Here is a 20,615-nt window from a genome sequence, read left to right as displayed (position 1 = left end):
ATCTGGGCCAGGTTTACCCAGTTACGAGACTTCTTACCTAGTAATGAGCTAAGTCAACTGTATTTCAGCATGAAGTTAGCTGTTATTTCCCCACAAGATTTATTCTAATATCCTCTGTATTTAGCAAAGTGTATACAGTACATAATACATGCTCGGTCAGGACAGCTTGAATAATTTACCAGTGGACTAAATGTGGTATGAGGACAGGTATTGTGCCTTATTCATTGACACTTCTTTTTTTTTTTTTTTCAACGTTTATTTATCTTTGGGACAGAGAGAGACAGAGCATGAACGGGGGAGGGGCAGAGAGAGAGGGAGACACAGAATTGGAAACAGGCTCCAGGCTCCGAGCCATCAGCCCAGAGCCTGACGCGGGGCTCGAAATCACGGACCGCGAGATCGTGACCTGGCTGAAGTCGGACGCTTAACCGACTGCGCCACCCAGGCGCCCCCATTGACACTTCTTATAGTGACCAGAAAAAAATGAGGAACAGCAACTGCTGTTACAAGCTGAATAAAATACTGGGCTTAGAATGGCCTTCCGGGTTACCAAAATATTCAGCTAAGTCGAGGACAATTTGTCATTTCTTCATTCAAAAAGATTTACTGAGTATCTTTTACACGCTAAATCTTATTCCAGGAGCTGGGGATAGAATGGTAAGCACGAGAAACCACATGCACATTGAGGCAGAGGGAACAGTTCTGCAGCTTAGAGATCAGGCTCTCCCACCACCCCAAAATGAAGTTTTCCTTACCTCCTGAGCTCAGTTCTCAGCCACACAAATTTGAAACCCGTGAGTCATTAGTGCCTCCTCCCTATTTTATCAAGTGTTATTTGACAAAATGTAAAACTGCAACCACTGGATGATGGTGATGATGGTGATGATCACATGATCTTCCTCTTTAATTTCAGTGCTATTCTCCAAATCCAAGCCCTCATTTTTGCCTTTTTGGAACAACTAAAATTGCTTCCTAACAACTCTTTCCACTTTTATGCTTCCCATCTCTAAATTTCCTTTCAATACTACCAGAACAATTTTCTTAAAAAGCAACAATCTTACTATATTATAGCTGTGCTCAAAAGCCCTCAATGGCTTTGCAAACACAGGGAGAACACTGTTCAGACTCTTTAGCCTCATACTCAAGGAATCTTCCAAAATTGACTTCCAATTTGTCTGTCCAGATTCTTTCACACTGTTCCTCCAACAATCTAGACTCCCACAAAATTAGCTTCTGATTTTATATCTTTGAACCTTTCACTTGGTACATTTCCATCCACCTTATTCAAATTCTGCCTACATCTCAAGGCCCAATTCAAGGACCTTAAATTTGTCTCTGATTTTTCCCTTCCACATAGGAAAGCTCAATATACTTTGTGCTTCCCCTCTAAGCACACCTGCTTCTACCTCATATTTTGATTATTCACAAATACAGCCTATGTATCCAACCAAAGCATATTTAATCATTAATAAATACTTCACAGGCACTTACTCACTTTCCATTACTCCAAAGCACCTAAAACATACCATATTGATAGTAAATATTAAACAAATTTCCATGGAACGAAAGCAAACTCTCAAACAGAAATGTACCCAAAATCAAAATAATCTTTTCCTAAATATGAACAATAATCTCCACCAAAAAGATACATTCGAGTGGTAGAAAACCATAGCTCATCACATTTTAAATATATATGAAAGGAGACAGCTAAGTTAGAAGAAAATAGAATCAAATAAAAAGCTAAGAAAATTTATTCAAGTAATATGGAAATATTGAATCAATCTCACCCATTTCAGTATACGGATGTATCTCTCATGTTGCGATGCAAATAAACACACACACACACACACACACACACACACACACACACTATGTCCATCAACTGGAAACTACACATGGTGTCAAAATTTATTGAAATAAGAATCACAAGGAAATTTTTCCTAGTTGCCATTTAATAACTTTTGTGAAATTTAATAAAAGTTTATGTGATGAAATATTTTTTCCTTTTCTTCTCTAAGGAAACAGCTTTAGATGATTGATGCCTGCTATTATGGGTCTATATTTGTATTTCCTTATTTTAGAGGCTTTTCAAAATACAAAAATAAACTTAAAGCATTTCCAGTTATACTAAAAAGAAAAAGATAAAAGGTTATTATTTATAGGCAATCATATTCATGATGATAGACTCTCAGAAGGCAACTGCAAACATAAATTTTAAATGCTTTTTGGAAAGAGTTGAGAATAAAAACATTTACATAATTTCTTAGAAACCCTGGCTTTTTATTGCTGCACTTCAATATTCCCTCCAGGCAAAGGAGCAGCTACTTCAAAGATTTATTTGATAATGGAATGTTTGATTTCTTTGTTTCCCCCTTCCAATGTGGAAAGGTCTGTTGTTTTCTCTCTACAGCAATGTGCTGTATTTTAAAATTTGAACTGGCTCTCTACTGATAATAAAAATGGCTCTGTTTTGGTAAATTAAAGAAACACACCAATGCTAGCAATGAATATATATATTATAAATACACTATATTTTTATAAAATGGTCCATCCATGTATCAGTCATCTTTGATAACAGAACTGCCATTTCACAATAATATATCTAGTGACTAATATCAAATGTCTAAAACTCCTACTTACCTGCCTATCCACTTCTGGGAGCAAAAGCAGGAGGTATTGTTGAAAATGCTGAGGTAAGGAAGCAAACGTATGTTTATTTATTAATGCCCTCAAGTTAGTGTTGACAAGAATAGATCCTGGGGTTTCTATGTCAATGTCCTCAGCTTTGGTCCATTTCAAGTGTCCTGTGATAAACAAGCAAGAGCATTAATTCCCTGTAGATTGGGAAAGACATGCACATGTACGTACACATATATGTACATATCAACCATATTCGATAGTATGTTTAATTCTGTCACTTTTAAAAGTGGCATTTCAGAAAAACTCTCCAAAGCTTCTTTGGGTTCCTGTCTTGTCTTAGTTGTCTTTTATTTTCACAATGTATACTTCACTCCATACCGTCCATATAGTTTTTACAGATGCTACTCAAAGTAGCACCAGGTCTAGATAAGGAAGTATTTTAATTATGGTCTTCCAATTAACCAGAAGTGTAAAATACTGTGGGAGCATAAATGGTAACAACTACAATTTTTATAAATTCTATAAGACCTAGGATTAAGAACGGATCTATTAATTTTAACAGAGATACTGATAGCTAGCTGACAGCTGTGTGATTCCCCATGTATCAGGTGGAACACTAAGCACTGGGTTGTTTCAAAAGATTCCTATTCAGGGTAGTTGGAGGGTAACAATTTAAAAAGTGATTCTTTATAAAAAATACTAGCTTCGAGGTCTAAAACACCAATGCATTTTGAAGGATAATTTTACAACTCAAGGTACACTGACCTCCAACAGAAGGCTGTGTGTAGAGTTCACAACTCAAAATTATAACATACAAGAAAATAATCCACTGTAAGGAATAGTCAGTTGATGCATCAAACAGAAGAATTGCCACTTTCAGTTACGTGAGTTAAAAGAACACCTTGAATGTGAGTTGTTTTATCAGGGTATGTTTTAAATCAAGGGTCAGCAAATTATGGTCCATGAGCTATATCCAGTCCAATTTTTGTTTTGGTAAATAAAGTTTTACTGGAACACGGTAAATGCCCAATTGTTTAGCTACTGTCGAGGTCTGCCTTTGCACTACAATGCAGAATTGAAGAGCTGTGCCAGAAATAGCATGACCTGTATTTACTCTCTAGCCCTTAACAGAAAAAAAACTGTCAACTCTGGTTTTAAATAATTAGAGACAAAAGACAGAATAAAGCCATTATTAATAAACAGGAAACCATGATAAAAGAACAGGCAGCTTTGAAACAGAATCAGACAGAACGTCTAGAAATGAAAATTTAGTTCTTCAGTTAAAAAATGTAATGGACACAATAAAGAATTACTAAATAATTAAAATACAGAGTTAATGAAAATAGCTAGAATGGAGCATAAAAAAAATGATGAGTCAAAAAACAGGATAGTGAAGAAATACGGGGATAGCATAAACAGTCAGAATGAACATCTATAGGAGTTTCAGAACAGTGGACAGAAGACCAGCAATATTTGAAGAGCTAATGACCAAAATTTTTAGAACTGAAAAAATGGCAAGAGTTCTCAGGTAAAGCGATACATCAAATCTCAAGAAGGACTAATACCCACTTTCGTCTGATGTGTTGACACTATAAAACATCGACAATAAAAAGGATATTATAAAATATATAAAAATATTATATAAAATATAAAAATATTATAAAACAATTTTAACAAAAATAAATTATGTCCAAAGAGATGACAATAAGAACACAGAAATCTTATGACTAAATAACAGATGGCAGTGGAGAAAATATCTTCAAAGGGCCAAGAGAGTGTGAGCTGCAATCTAGAATTTCATTAATAAGAAAGTCTCTCAAAAATGGCAATGATGGCAATGAGAAAAGAACATTTTTGTATCCAAAATGGAAAGTATCCTTTAGAGAATCTCACTAAATAATCAGTAGTGGATATTCTCAACAAACGAAAAATTAAATCGAAGAAGGAATGAACGGGTTGCAGAAACAATGGTAAACTAAAAGACTAATAGATCAGAGCAACTCCAAGTAAATATTAATAGTGAAAAATAATACTAATAATTAGTAAGAGTTAAGTAAAGAAAATAAATAAGTTAAAGAGGAAATAAATTGGAAAATAACTGCATGCAAGATGTGAAAATGTGATTGAAATAAGAGCACTATCAAACCCTGGCATTATTTGAGAAGGAAGAGGACAATAGCCTAGTTCTTTACTTGGTTAAAATTGTATAGATCTCACAGTTCACAAGTATGAGCCCCGCATCGGGCTCTGTGCTGACAGGTCAGAACCTGGAGCTAGTTTCAGATTCTGTGTCTCCTTCCCCCTCTCACGCTCTGTCTCTCTCTTTCAAAAACAAATAAACCGTAAAAAAAAAAAAAAGAAAGAAAAAAAAAAACAAAAAACCTCTATAGGTAACCACTAGAGGCAATTAAAAAGAATGATAACTTCCAAATAAATGCATGGAAGGAAATCTCAATGAATCAAATGGAAGGCATAAAAGTAGAAAAACAATAAAAATTAAGTCCAACAAAATCAAAATAATATAAATGGATTTTCATACTTGATTTACAAAGTAATGCAATCCACCTATGTGATGCTTACAAGAAATATACTTAATGATCATGAGGAATGGATGAAAATGAAATAAAGACATACTAGCCAGAGACTCAAAACAACAAAATAATACAACAATATTAACATCAGACAAGATACACAAAGGTAGAAAACCTTATTGGGGATGAGAAAGAGCACTCCTTAAGTATAAAAGGAATAATTCACTGAGAAGATATAATGACCTTAAATCTGCATCCATTTAAGCAGCACATCATTCAAAAATTAAAACTGAGAGAATTAAAAAGAGAAAGTGCCATTGCACAATGCTAGTGAGAAGTCTTAACATCTCCTACCAGAAACTGAGACATCAGACAAAAAAACTTGTCTTAATACAGAGAACTTTAACAACTCAATAATCAATGTTGAACTAATGAATTTAACATAGGTCACTGCACTGAGCTGTTAGAGAAAGCAATGTTTTGTCAGCACTCAAGGAACAGTAAAACAAACAAACCTGACCTATGAGTCTCCATAAATACTGATGAACAATATAAAAACTTCATCTAATTAGGTAGCAATAACACAAACACAGCAACTCTCCAATCCTCCCATACCCATTATTTGGACATTCAAAAGCATACTTTTAAGTATTTCATAAGTAAAAGAAAAACAATTCAATGGAAATTAGAAAAAATTTGGATTCTAAATGACAATGCCAAAATTTGTGAAACACAGCTCGATTTAAAGGTAAATTTTACCAATTATACAACAGAAAAAGAATTGAAAATTCAAAGTTAAGTGTACAAATGAACTATGCAAAAACTTGAAAAAAAAGGATTACAAAAATAAGAGTATACATTCATGAAACAGAAGGACAATGAAGACCATTAACAACCAAAAAAGGGTTTTATGTCTCTTTTTTTTTTATTAGGCTAATAAAATAGATATACTTCTGGTGAGAGATCAAATAAATAAAGAGGAATGAATGCTAGGGCCATAAATCTAGATATAGCATACAAGGCAGATATAATGAAAAAGAGGTGTTAAGTGGTATAATACTATGAATTTATCCAATATCTTTGAAGACTTTTTAAGTTTATAAATACTCAAATTCAAAATAGAAATCCTGAATAAATTTGCAAAACCCTTTAAAAAAAATGGATAATTAGGCAACCTCCCCTACCCCACATACACACCAAACACATAAACAGCTCTAAAGATGACTTTTACCAAAACATTAAGGAGCTCTCTTAGCACTTCATTTTGTACATATTCCAGGGAATAGGTAAAGAAACAAAGATTTCCAATTCACTTCATGAAGTTAATATAACCCTTTATTCCAAAATAAGGACAGGGGTGCCTAGGTGGCTCAGTCAGTTAAGCATCTGACTCTTGGTTTCAGCTCAGGTCATGATCTCACGGTTCGTGAGTCTGAGCCCTGTGTCAGACTCCACGCTGACAGTGTGGAATCTGCTTGGGATTCTCTCTCTCCCTCTCTGTGCCCCTCCCCTGCTTGCTCGCTCTCTCACTCTCACGCTCTCTCTCTCTCTCTCAAAATAATAAACTTAAAAAAATAACTGGGCGCAGGGGTGGCTCAGTCGGTTGAGTGTCCGACTTTGGCTCAAGTCATGATCTCACAGGTCATGAGTTCGAGCCCCGCATCGGGCTCTGTGCTGACAGCTCAGAGCCTGGAGCCTGCCTCAGATTCTGTGTCTCCCTCTCTCTCTGCCTCTAACCCACTGGAATTCTGTCTCTGTCTCTCTCAAAAATAAACAAACATTAAAAAAAAAAAAAAAAAGAACAAGGCCAGTATAAGAGAATATTCAGCCAACCCCACTTACAAAGACACAAAAAGGGTACAAAAGTTGTATCATTTAAAAAAAAACCTAAAGCAAATCTGACATTTATTTAGTCAAGGAGATAGGTATAGAGGTGTCTGCTTTATTCGTACTGTATCTGTATTTTTCTGTATGTTTGGTCTTTCACAATTAAAAGAAAAAAAGTCCACAAGGAGAAAAGAATTAGGGAGAAGTTTCTGTTCTCAGCAACGGAGGCAAAAGCAAAACCTAGAGACAAAAAGGGTGACAAATGTAGGAAAGGAGTCTACTTAATTCTCATTTATGGCCTACATATTCTCATATGAAGGAGTTGAGGTCATTTACCAAGAGTGATTCTGACTGGGAGGAAGGTTGGGAAAATGAGAGAATTATAAGACTTTGAACCATGTTATAAGGAATATGAGAAGCAGGACTTTTGTGGTTGGTTACTATTTAGTATGGTTCAAAATCTTTAAGAATATCATTGATGAAAGAAGATTCAGAGAGGTATATAATCTTTTATGACAAACCCAAAAGATCTATTTCAAAGATGTCCAACTAAGCAAGAATATGTTCTATAATTTTGGAACAAAGACAGAGCAGAGAAACTTCTTGCTAAATTTGTAGCCATACAGGATGTTTAATTCCATTTTAATTATCCTCACACACTTACTCTTAATTGGCTTAAGAACAATCCAATTATATCTGATTGTCTTATCTCATTAAAGCTGGTACCTCATCTCCCTACAGCATTCAGAGGAAGAAAAAGATGTCATTTTAGTGTCTAATTCCTGGACACTAGAGACTATAAAGTAGCTGCAGTCTGGAGAAGGAGGGATGAGAAGCATCAGTCGCCAAACTGCCAAAGTGAGAGTCTATGGCATACACAAAGACACTAGGCTGGCCGCATGATAAAAATCATGGGGAAATACATCCAATCGGGTCAGGGAAATTCTCTATTATTTTGCCCAAGGGGAGTTCAAAGACCACCAATCTGAGTAAAGGCTGCTGACTGGAGCAGTTGATCAATGGGTAGTCTGTTGGCTTGAAGACTCCTATTTCGAAGAAGGGAACCCACAGAGAACTTATGCATAAAATGCACAGAGACACAGACATAACACTAACCCAGAGGGAAGAGGCACATGCAAGAAGCAGACCAGGGTCTTTCGTTAGAAGAGGCACTGCCCAAAGAAATACAAAAAGTTCAAAATGAAAGAGTTCTTTATTGTCGCAAAGAAATAAGAGAGGAATGATTCTAAAAGAGCACAGAGAATAAAAACAGCCGTTCAAAGAGTCAGTGTAAGGTAGAGGGGATGGAGAGAAATTATCAGAGGACAAAAGCTAATCATCTACAATGTGATTCAATGTAAACTTCACAAATGAGGCAATTGTATAAAAAAGTCTATCAAGTAGCGCTGAATCTATTAAAATATAGTACTGACATTAAAAAACTATGGGGATTATTGTTAAAAAACAGAATATAAATGTTAACAATGTTGATGTTTAAAAATAATAAAACTAACAAAAATATGGGGTAGGAGGGACTATAATTATTCCCCTGTCCTTTATACTATATTGTCCAAAATTATAACGAGTAATCAAAAAAATCAGTTTTTCATGGTTTAATATCTTTGGAGACAACTTGTAGAAATGAACGTATCTTGTGGCAATGTTTAGCAATTTTGTTTTTCTGGTTTTATTTCTGTTCTTTTTATTATGCAGCTAAAATTAATTAAATTTAGCACTTTTAATTAAAATGGTTAATACAGTTTTCCTAAGATGATCTCTGGCTGCAGATACACATTAAGCAATGTAAAATCACCTTCTTCCACCAGGTGAGGATAAGAGAAATCTGAGTTAGAAGAGGTCCTTCACCCGACTCTGCTGGCACCCTGATCTCACACTTTCAGCCTCTAGAATTCGAGTTAAGAGGCCAGAGTAGTAGGAGGACTCTATGCTTGCCTCGTAACTTGAACACTTTTAGATAAATAACTGGATCATTCTGAACACCCAGGAAATCTGTCTAAGGACCTACAGAACAAGCTGCATGACCAAGAGGAGAGAAGAGGCCACATGGTGGAGGGTAGGTGGGGAGGAGATGTGATTTGGGGGAGAAAGGGATCATGGGTACTGCGGAGAGGAGGGAGCCCTGATCACGGAGAGAGGAGACAGAGAAAAAGACAGAGGGAGCATCGCACAGGGGCTCACACAAGGAAAACTCTTCTCCAATGCCACTGACTGGAAAATGAGAGGGGCTGATTATCTTCAGTGTTTACAACCAGCAGAGCTCCAAGACTGGAGCTTCAGAGTTCTGCACCATGGATGGTATGGAGCCAGCAGGCACTGCAGTGCTTCTGTGGAGAAGGCAGGCAGAAGCCCAGGAGTAGATGATGCGGTCTGAGGATCCCCTGGGACACACTGGTCGAGATGTTTCCCCTTCTTGGAGTGCATCTGGGAGAGGTGGCATTGCCACACAGGAGACAAAAGAACTGGCAGGCACCATCGTGCTGCCCCATTCATTGGCACAGGCATAGTGATACCTGCTGAGGGTGGCTAAGCTGGACTCGGGCTTTTTGCTGTGCTTTCCTCTGAACTCCAAGCTCCTGCGTGTTGGTGCGACTGCCCTTCTAGGATAAACCAGCATCAGCTCCGCAGTGGCATGACCTTCCCCCAGAGGACCAGCACGGTCTGAGCCACGCTGGATCCCTAAAGTTCGGAGTTTTGAAACTCACCAGCAGGTCTGATAAAACATGGGTTTACTGTGCTGCTAAGCGAGCAGACGGCCCTGACACAAATGTCTCAGGTTGCTGGGACTCACGAGGGGAGACCGTCTGCTCTCCTGTGAGGACTTTTCAGACAGTGGCGGGTGTGAACTCACTGGGGACAATGGAGAGGGCTGCTGCCATTCTTCTCCCCTGCCCATCGGCATGACCGAACGATAGAGACCAGCCCAGCACCCACAGTGGAGGCCAGAGCCACTTAAACCAAGCCCTGTCCCCCTGCACTCTGCAGGTGCTTCTTTACTAGGGCAAATGAGTGTGAGACACAGAGCAGCAGGTTCCTCGCCCAGAAGAGCAGCACAAACTCCTACCAAGCCTGCTCACCACAGACTGCTGTAAAGCTTCAGCTCTAGTGGCAACAGATTAGGCCTCTTAACAAGCAGACCAGAACACACCTAGTTAAGATGTGGCACATTCTGGATAAGGTCCAAACACTGCCCACTGCAGGCAAGGAGACGTTCTCCAAAGGACTGACCTCAGAGAAAGAGCAGCCCAACCACAGAACATAGCATACACCAGAAACATCTCCTAAAGCACCAGGCCCTGAGAAGTATAGGACCTCTTCTTAATGAAGCCATTACTCCCGGGAGCAGGAAACACAGGCTCTCCCAACACAGCGAAGAAGACAAAGGCCTAGACAAAGTGCCAATATTTTTTCCACCTGTGCCAACTCACCATGTTATCGTATCCACTCCATCAGAGAGATACTCAGGGAAATATTCTCAAAATTTCCATACATAACCACAGTCAAGAACAAAAAATAACCAAGAGAAGACAAAAAAAACCCTAAGTCGCAAGTAATGGCCTCCCATTCTGAGTGATGCATTTCTTTTAAGTTTACTTATTTATTCTGAGAGAGAGTGCATGAGAGAAACAGAAAGAGGCAAGGGGGGGGGGAGGGAAAGAGAGAGAGAGAGAAAGAGAGAGAGAGAGAGAGAGAGAGAGAGAGAGAGAGAGAGAGAGAGAGAGAATGAATCCCAAGCAGGCTCTGTGCTGTCAGCAAGAGCTTGAAGTGGGGATTGATCTCCCAACTGTGAGGTCATGACCTGAGCCCAAATCAAGAGTCAGACATTTAACTGACTGAGCCACTGGGTGCCCCATGATAAATTTCTCATAAAAGTTTCAACACTGGGAACACTGGGGTGCCTGGGTGGCTCAGTTGGTTTGAGCATCTGACTTCAGTTCAGGTCATGATGTCACCGTTCATGAGTTCACGCCCTGCCATTGGGTGCTGTGCTGACAGCCTGGAGCCTGCTTCGGATTCTCTGTCTCCCTCCCTCTCTGCCCTTTCCCTGCTTGCTTACGCATGCTCTCCCTCAAAAACAAACACTAAAAAAAAAAAAATTTAAAACAAAAAAGCTTCAACCTCACCATCAGAAGAACTAGAATGACTGGGGGATACTAAAGCTCAATTATTTTTTATTGTGGGCTCCTAACCCTCTCCAGGGAAACTGGCATATGAAGGGACCTGACAGAGGTCTATGGTGCTTTCTTACTGCCGTGTCCTCAGGGAAGCACACCAGAATCCCTTGTGCCCCGGGCTACATGCATGAGCTTCCAAGACCCAGGAGACATCTATACCTGAATAGGGTGACTATCTTGTAGTTTGACTAGTTAAGTAATTGCTAGACAGCAAAAGGAAGCACCTAGGGGACAATCAGAAGAACTGTGTATCCTGCTAAGGAAATCTCACGATAAGGATGACAATTGAGGCTGGATTTGGACTGGATTTACTTTAAGTTAGAACAGACTTACACCATTTGTTTTAATTCAGAATGATAGCAACAGGAGTTTTATACATTTACTGCCACCTAGAGAAGGCAAAGATAGTTAAAACTAAATGTCTAAAACTGTATGAATTAGAGGTCTAGCTCTGATGGGGAAAACGCTCTTCCTGTCTGGCTGGCTCCTGGGTGTTGGCTGGGTTCATCTTTCCTTGCACTGGTTCTGCAACTCTACAAGAACGACCGGAACCCCAGGAGCACAGGACCATTTTTATTGAAGGATATGTAAGTATGCTGAAGCCTGTAGGATGCCTCATTCATCCAAACTTACAAACCCATTCAGCTACTTATAAATAATCCACTCAAACCTTATCCAGCACCTGCTAAACCAGAGGCATATAATGGGTGTGTGAGGACCTCAAAGACAGACATGAAGGTCCCTATTCCGAAGGAATTAACAACTTAGCGGCAAAGAGGGAAGAGCAAAATACAAATAAATATGCCTGAAGAACTATGCAATACCATCCTGATTCTAAAATGCTTCACAGCATGGAGAATTTTTTACTCTGTAAGATTCCTAAAGTCACAGAACATCAAAAATATTTTGTAAAGTTTTTATTTATTTTGAGGGAGAGCCAGCATGCATGAGAGCTGGGAAGGGGCAGAGAGAGAGGGAGAGGAAGAGTCCCAAGCAGGCTCCATGGTGTCAGGGCAGAGCCCGATGCCGGGCTTGAATTCATGAACTGTGAGATCATGACCTGAGCCAAAGCCAGACACTTAATCGACAACTGACTGAGCCACCTAGGCGCCCCCAAAACATTACTTTCTTAAAAAGACGTGGGTCATTGTCTAGAAATGGTTACATTAAGGCTCTTTCTTTTATTTCATTTACATTTTTTCACTGTTTATTTTACAGGAGGCTTCATAGCACTGCTGACTTCACTTGCACAGGATAAGCTATTTCACCCTGTTTGCTGGTTAGTCATCAGTCACCTTTCTTTCCCTGTAATCAGCTTATTTTTGACAGTTTTGTACCTTAATTGACTTAATTTTAAGTGCTATCTTCTTCCTCCATCTGCTTGATTTTACAGGATCAGCCAGGATGTCTTAAGAGTGGCTAGCTTTCGCTTCATGTGTAACTAGTGTAGCTGCATTTGAACACTGACAGCAGACTCATCCTGTCACAGAGTGTCCTGCTGCTCCTCAGTGGGGCCTACAGGTCCAGGGCATGGGCTAGATGATTTGACATAGATAGCCAACATAATGGTCAAGTCCAGAGTACGGGCTAGATGATTTGATATTCAGATACCCAACATAATGGTCAAGTCCAGAGTACAGGCTAGATGATTTGACATTCAGATACGCAACATAACGGTTTAGACTCTGGAGTTAGCTATGTCTTGGCTTTTATCTTAGCCATGTCATTTACGGGAAGCCTCCTTAACCCTTGGGGCCTCAGCTTCTTCAGCTGAAAAATGAACATAATTCCACTGTACATAACTGAAGGCAGTATTGAATGAGATAGCTTCTGTCAAAATACCTAGACCATGGCATTAAATATGGGCAGTGAATATTATTTCACTTCTACATTCTTTCAATGATGTAGCTTCATTATTCTACTACTTTGCAGTCTTAAAAAAAAGGTTAAAAAGAACTCGGTGGTCTTCTTTATCACCTTTTTAATTTGCTAACAAGCCAGCTGAAATATTCTGACAACACAATTTTTAACATGTAAGATGTTTACTGCCATGTAGGGCTTCTAGGTAACAATAGCCAGAATACAAGAGATCCTGACTAAAGACCTGAACACCTGACAGGATCCTGATCACCTAATACACACTCCACTTGACTTCCAGTACTGAAGTTAGCTAAGTAATTAAATAGGGTGGCCCCTGTGCCTTGAATTTTCTTAAACTCATGATATGGCATTGGCTTTACTGAGGTTGGTAGCAGGCCATTTTTAACTGAAGGTCACTGACTTCTAAATTACTTACGATACAATAACATGACTTTTTTTTTTTTAGTACATTCTTTACATGTCACTCTCCCGGTATAGTTTCCTATTTTAGAAACTACTTCTATTAAATTACAAACTTTACAACACCCAAAAGACTAGAAAAAAAACAAAACAAAAAAAGCCCATCAGTATATATGTAACTGAGGTTATACACAAACACATATTCATGCATTGGGGCTACACAAAAATTATAAAATTATTTAGCCTTGGAAATAATGCAAAAGAGGTAATTATACTACATGCCAAGAATGTAAAACAAAAATAAATTCTGCTTCCCCAAAGAGATCTTATCTAAAGATATATAAATCCTATTCAAAGACTTTTTATTGAAAGCAACAGGGTGCCAGGCTGGCTCAGTTGGTAGAGCATGAGACTCTTGATCTTGGGGTCATGAGTTTGAGCCCCATGTTGGGCGGAGAGATTACTTTAAAAAGTTAAAAAGAAAGAAAGAAAGAAAGAAAGAAAGAAAGAAAGAAAGAAAGAAAGCAAGCAAGCAAGCAAGCAAGCTCCCAGGATTTAGCAAAATTCTTGGTATATATGATTGATAGGCAATCAATAAACCCAGATCAATAAACCTTTCCTACAAAGTTACTAACCTGAACTTTATTCTATATGTAAATATAGAATCAAGTTATAAAGTTAAACACTTGCTTGAATTCTAAAAACACATGAACTGCAAATAAGAATTACCCTAAGTTGCCAAGAAAGTAAGTGGCAGAACCAATAAAAAAGTTCAGGTCAGTAACTTTGTAGTTTCTACCAACCATTTCACAAAACATTACAATGATCCAGGTCATCATTGTTACCCTTGCTCAGAGGTGAAATAACTGAAAGAAAGAAGCCATTAGGTCCAGACATCCAACAAGGCAGATTCGGTAGAGAATTACAATGTTCAGCCCCAGATGTGTTTTTTTTTTTTCATCTTTTTCATTCTCATATTACGTTTTCCCTGAATGCTGCTGTTGAATTCCTGGTGAAAGTTATCAGGAAGGAAATCTGCAGAGGAAAACCCGGTGCTGAGTCTCAGGACCCAGGGACTGTGTCTCCCACACTTGTCGGCAGTTTTACACTGTTTTTCCGACAGGCACTGCTGAATATTTCAAGCAGCACAGATGACAAGCGAGGCAGAGCAGTTTTACTGCAGCAGGACCCCACTGACAATGTCCTCTATGGTTCAATGAACTCTTTACAAAAAGTTGCCTTTTTCCCCCAATACAGTATATTCCAATAAACTGAAACCTGGATGCAGGAACAAAACATGGCATAGGAGATAAAATCATGACTTGGCAGATAATTTCTTGAATACACAGATCGTTTTAAATCTCCAACCTTTAGCCTCTGCTTCACCCAATAATATCGTGTACAGATTCAGCAATACACTTAAGACCAGTCTGTTGGAATTGTATTTTCTTATTTAGTATCTTTTTTGGTTTAAATAAACTAGATAGAATTTTAAGTTTCCTTGTTTATCCATTAAAAAAATGCCCTAAGAATTTTCTGTAATTTCACTGAAAAAGATACAAATCTCTAAAACGTGAAATGTCATAGGCTATTGAACACTCACCCAAACCAGACTTTTTTAATCGTTTTAAGTGCTGACTTGTTTGTTTTCCAGTGGGAGATTTTTGCCCATGTTTCATTTCTTTATCTGAACTGTCTGCTTCACCATTTTTAGATTCGGAGCCTAAAAAAGGAAATAGTTATTATGTCATTATCTTCCTCTTGCTGTCCTTGAAAAGAAAAATCTAAAATTGTTTCAAAAACCATAGATATAATCTCCTTTTCTATAAGTTAATTCACTACCTTTGGCCACAATCTGATTCCTCTACTGGACATAAAGAGAAAAGCCCAATAAATCAATCAAACAGAACAAAAAGCAGGAACAGATGGCCTAATAGTGGAGTCAAAAACACGTTTTCTGATCTGATAGCTTTTAAAAGAAACACTCAGATCTTTTGTAAAAACACACGAATAAGCTTCAACAATACTATACCATTTAGAGACCATGCAAGACAGAGACGGAAACATGAAGGCAGAAGAGAGGCTTGAAGAGAAGGAGAGAGCAAACCTCTAGAAATAACTTTATGCTGAAACAGGAACAGAAAATACACACATCAATCTATAATAAATAGAATGGTACATAGCTGATAAAGTGACAGAAGGTAAATTAGAAGAAAAGGTCAGGGCTGCGCTGAGGTGAGAAGAATGTTCCCAGAACACAGAAACTAATAAAGGATGCCCGATTTTGCAGAAGACTGAAAAACAAATTCACACTCACGGAAGAACTGCTTTTGATGGCATTACACACCAGCATGGGGTCCACCATTAAAGTTCAACATTCAAACAAAAGCCAAAGCCACAACAAAAAAATCCACCTAGCAGTCCCACACATTTTCTTACACCTATTGACATCAGCAAATGAAGTCCTTTGATGATGAACGAGCTGGTGCCTTTTATTTTCTTAAGAACAAAATGCCCTGTTAGTTTTGAATCACTGAAAGAGTCAAAAGTATAAAAAAATTAAAATGAAACCTCAAGTAGAAATATTATTCAGTTGCAGAGCAAATCTGTGACATCTCTCGCAGTGAGGAAGTCTCCTTCGGGCAGAAACTGGCCAAGCATACAATATTTGAGCTCTTTACCTGAAGGCGAATCCGACTGCTCATCAGACACCTTTAATGGTGTCAAAACAACACGAGGAACAGTCTTGTTTACCATCATTGAGACTCCATTTCTTCTTTTCTGCTGCTGCCTCAAAGCCTACAAAACATGATAATAAAATATAACATAAAAATATAGCCAAAATGATTTCTCATGATTGAATTAAACGGTCCATTTGCCCACCATTAGATACCACCTCTTAAGAGACTTAAATTCCACAGAGTCACTAATTTATCCTGATCCTTAATGTCATTTTCATGTCATTTTCCCTCAAAAGCATAAAATCAGGCTTTGGCAAAGGGTATCGACCTGAGAGCGTTTTGGGGTATAATTCTGAAAACAAAGCAGCACTTAAAGGTTTGTTCTACCTCGGCAGCGTGGCTTGGGAGCCCATGGAACTTGAAGCCATGGCTCCCAAGTAAAATAAATGTAAAATAAATGTTTCAAGACCAGGATAAAAATATATGTGTCTGCACTTCTCTTGCAGGTGCGTCCTCTCCAGTGCACTGCTCAGTCAATCAAGTTAACACCGAGTGTCATCAGTATGTACAGCAGGTAAGGACTACAGTATTGATGCACTCACTCAGCCGTGGGGAGCGCTGCACAAAATCACTGAACATGGCAGGAATCATTTATTTCTGTGAAGGGAATCAGTCCTAATCTTGGAAACCTTGCAGCACTCGGCTTCTGTCTGCTTGACTTTGGGCATTAACCTTCAGAACACGAACATGACGGCGTTCTGGCAAATCCAGGAAAAAAAAAATTGATACGAGAATAAATCTCTCCAAATGGGAGTGCTTTGTGTTTCATAAATGAATCAACCACAGCGATGATAATGTAATAAAAGACATTTAAAAGTTCTGAAATACAGCTTATCCAGTGGATCGCTTTACACAGAAAATTACCTGTAATAAAAAGGGTATTCAGCACACGAAACTGAAGAGACATTAAATTCCCAGTTACAGGGAGGCTAAAATTCCTCAAAAGGTTAAAAGGCTGACCACAGACAGTCTCAAACATTTTTATTCCTGGCTTCTGTGTCATTTCTACCAATTTTATAACAACTCAGTTACTTGATTAATGTTCTTCGACCAGAAGTTGTCACAACCTCCTAAAATACTGCACCGACTATATATCCCCTGCTGTCAGAAACAATGTCACTGTATTTGCAAAGGGTATTAGTTGAATGTCCAACTTGTAGACCATAAGATTTAGCAATCAAATAATTACAGAAGTGAAAAATTAAACACCACTTAAATGAGAGAAAGCAGATTCGGATGAGATTTAGAACCAGATGGCAAAGCGAGTGGCTGGGGGAGTCTATTACAAATGATACTGTTGGCTATTAGTAACACAAGCAACTTCCCTTCAATTCCTACATCTCCTGAGCTTTTGTCAAATACCAGGCACCATGTGGGGACAAGAGATCAAACCCGAATAAAATGCCCTCCTCCTCACCTTTCGCTTGCTGTCAATAATATATTTAATGAGAACCTGTGTGCCATAAAATATTTAGGACATTTACTACTCTTTTTTTCATCAAGGTGTACATAACTGCATAAATGTCTATAGCCTGGTGTAAAAGCTCAAAGCCCTTTATAGACATTAACCTATCAATCCAATAACAAAACAGAATGAGGCAACACAGTGCCTCAAATTACAATTAAGACCATTTTTGCCTACTACATAAGACTTCACAAAACAATAACCTGTGTACAAAGAATGATTAATTTTTAGGAGTCTATACATCATAGATTTCGACTATTTCTCTTCGCAATCCAAGTGAGTATTTTAAAAAATATTCATTTTATGTTAGGGTGGATAGGTATATATTTGAAAATACTGCTTAAGAAAAAAAAAATTAAACACAGGTGCTACATAGAAACTGGAATCATAAAGTTAAAGATGCCATGTCTTTTCATAGCATTTTTGGTAGATAATAACTAAAGTAATAAACATTTTGTCCTGAGAGGACTCTACTATAGAAAAATTAGCAGCTGGACAGATAGCACACATGACAGAGATGGAGGAGGAGGAGGAGGAGGGAGAGGGGGAGGGGGAGGCAGGAGGAAGAGAACCACCACCACCGGCCATGCCAGCACCACCCAGAGCGTCAAGGTGCAGCCACGGTAGGGATAAAGGAATACTAATCAGTATTGAGACCATTTCAATGATTTTTTTAAATAAATACGTACACAGAAATTTGAATGAATATTTCTTAACACAGTATTTTTAAATAGTGAAATGAAACAGCATCTCTCGGTGACCAAAACTAAATGTCCCCCAATTAAAAAATTATTTTTAAGTGTATTTAAAATATGCACACTTTCCTGTTTTACTTCTGAAAAACATGCATTATATTTGACCCCAAGTAACATTTCTACGGGCAGATAAACAAAAATTGGGGAGTCTTTGTTTACTGCGAGGCCAGTCACAGCAGTGAAGCAGCAGGCTATGAGGCAAACTCAAGGAGTACCACAGTTCAGTTATTAGAAGGAGCATCTTGATCACATTTACTAGATTCATGGTCACTTTAGGCTAACTTGCAGATTCCAATTCACTTCCCAGAAAGCAGGATTTATTTGACTCTGGACACTAAGGACACCTTCCAAGCAGATCAAAATGTGGATGGAGGTAGAGGCAAACCGTGCTAAGTGAGGGATTTGGGATCGTGTGGGCTCCAAACAAGAAAACTCTGGCACTGGTCATGTCCATGAGGCTGGCTGTAGTACAATGGTTCCTGTATTAATAGTGATCCCTGTTTTCTTGTTGTAGGGTGTTCGTCCAGCAAGTAACGAAGCTAGTCGTTCATGGGTTGTTTGGTTACATAACTCTATTTCCGCAACAGCGGGCACATCCACCACTCACACATATGCTGCGTGTCTCCTCACAATCCCTTGAAAAATGTGCAGTACGTTTTTGGAGCACATCGGCTGGGGTGAGACAATGACAGTGGGACGCGGAAGTGAGTGGGAAAGCACATATCCCATTGGAAGAGGCAGTAAGTACTCAACAGATGCGACACAACTAGATTTTTAGGTGAGTCTTCCTGTTTTTAAACAGTGTACCAGACAAAACAAAGATGACTGAGCTAAACTCGGGCTGAGGGCACCAACCTTCGAGACCTACTACGCACCAATCCCAATGCTCCTCACCTCACCAGATAAATGAGTCTAACCACTGCCCAGCAGAGGGCTTATAATGTGAGGATCTGTAGAGGAACAGGGACTGGCGCGGAGCCATCTTACTGACTGTGTGGTGCACTGGGTAAGGGCAAGGTTGTAGAGGCAGAGAAAGAATTAACTAACCAGCTGAGTAAGGCTGGGTAAATTACTTGGGCAAAATGTCCCTATAAAACAGAGACAATAGTGTTGGTAAGATGTTTTAAATACAAAATCACAGAACAATATTTAACGCTATTTGTAGCACATAGTAAATATTCAATAAATGTTAATTATATCTATCTAATTTAGTCATTCTGTAATGAATGCATTTTTTGAGGACTTACTGTTGTAGTCCAGGATACGCACTGCTGATCCATAGCAATGAATAAGACAAAAACATTTTTGTCTTCATTATTTCACATTTTAGCAAAAGACTGACAAGGAATCACAGAAAATAAACATCATAGTTTTACACACACACACAAGTACTAAGAAAATTATGCCAGGATGATGAGGGAGAATAACTGGGGTGGGAAGGAAAACCTCTTGGGGGGTGACAGTTGAGAGGAAATCCAAATGACAAGAAGAACCAGCCACGTGAAGATGGCAGAATCTCCAATCAGTTTAAAAAACAGTATTGAGACCCCTATCAGGAAAATTCTTTGGCGGTTCAAGGAATAAATAGCCAGGGTAGCTGGAAAAAAAGACTAGGAAGATTACAGAAATGGAAAAGAATTCCCCGAAATGATTGCCAAGGGTTTATTAGGAACAGGGGATTTATGGCCAAAGCAAAGGCAGCTGTACAACCCCAGTCTCTTCCCACAGCCTACAGTGACCACACTGGTACTTGTGCACTGGAGATGTGAAAGAGGCCTCGCAAAGAGAGAGCACTGGGTGTCTTCCAAGAAATAAGTGCACTCTGTCTTTACACACTTCTTCGGCATACGGCTATAAGGCTCCACTGCATGCAGTACATTGCACCCCACACCTTGGACAAGCTTCCCAGTAGTTCTGAGCATTTTGAGCCCTTTAGGGAAGGGTCCTTTAACACTCCAGTAACACTTCTGCCTCAGAGCCTCTGCATGAATTCTTTTCTGAGCATGTACGCTCTTCCCTCAGGCATCTGAATGGTTCATTTCCTCATATACTTGAGTCTACTCATTGCCTTTGCCCATCTGGGCTGCTAGAACAAGATAACACAAACTGGGTAACCTGTAAACAACAGAAATTCATTCTACACAGTCTGGAGGCTGGAAGCCTGAGATCACAGTGCCAGTGTG

The 20,615-nt window shown here is 38.8% G+C and overlaps 1 protein-coding gene across 1 annotated transcript in view; it reads right to left on the bottom strand.

The window, feature by feature from the left end:
* Window positions 1-20,615, bottom strand: part of ASXL3 (ASXL transcriptional regulator 3) — a 146,535-nt gene that overhangs the window by 64,640 nt on the left and 61,280 nt on the right. Inside the window, exons 7-9 of the mRNA XM_047827921.1 lie at window positions 16,153-16,270; window positions 15,075-15,194; window positions 2,641-2,804 (exon numbers count right to left, since the gene is read on the bottom strand). Of these exons, the coding sequence (XP_047683877.1) occupies window positions 2,641-2,804; window positions 15,075-15,194; window positions 16,153-16,270 (402 nt within the window). The remainder of the gene's footprint in view (window positions 1-2,640; window positions 2,805-15,074; window positions 15,195-16,152; window positions 16,271-20,615) is intronic.

This window comes from Prionailurus viverrinus, chromosome D3, assembly GCF_022837055.1.
Source record: "Prionailurus viverrinus isolate Anna chromosome D3, UM_Priviv_1.0, whole genome shotgun sequence".
NCBI lineage: Eukaryota > Metazoa > Chordata > Mammalia > Carnivora > Felidae > Prionailurus > Prionailurus viverrinus.
Note: the sequence above shows the minus strand (reverse complement) of the source record. Positions and strands in the feature narration are given on the sequence as shown.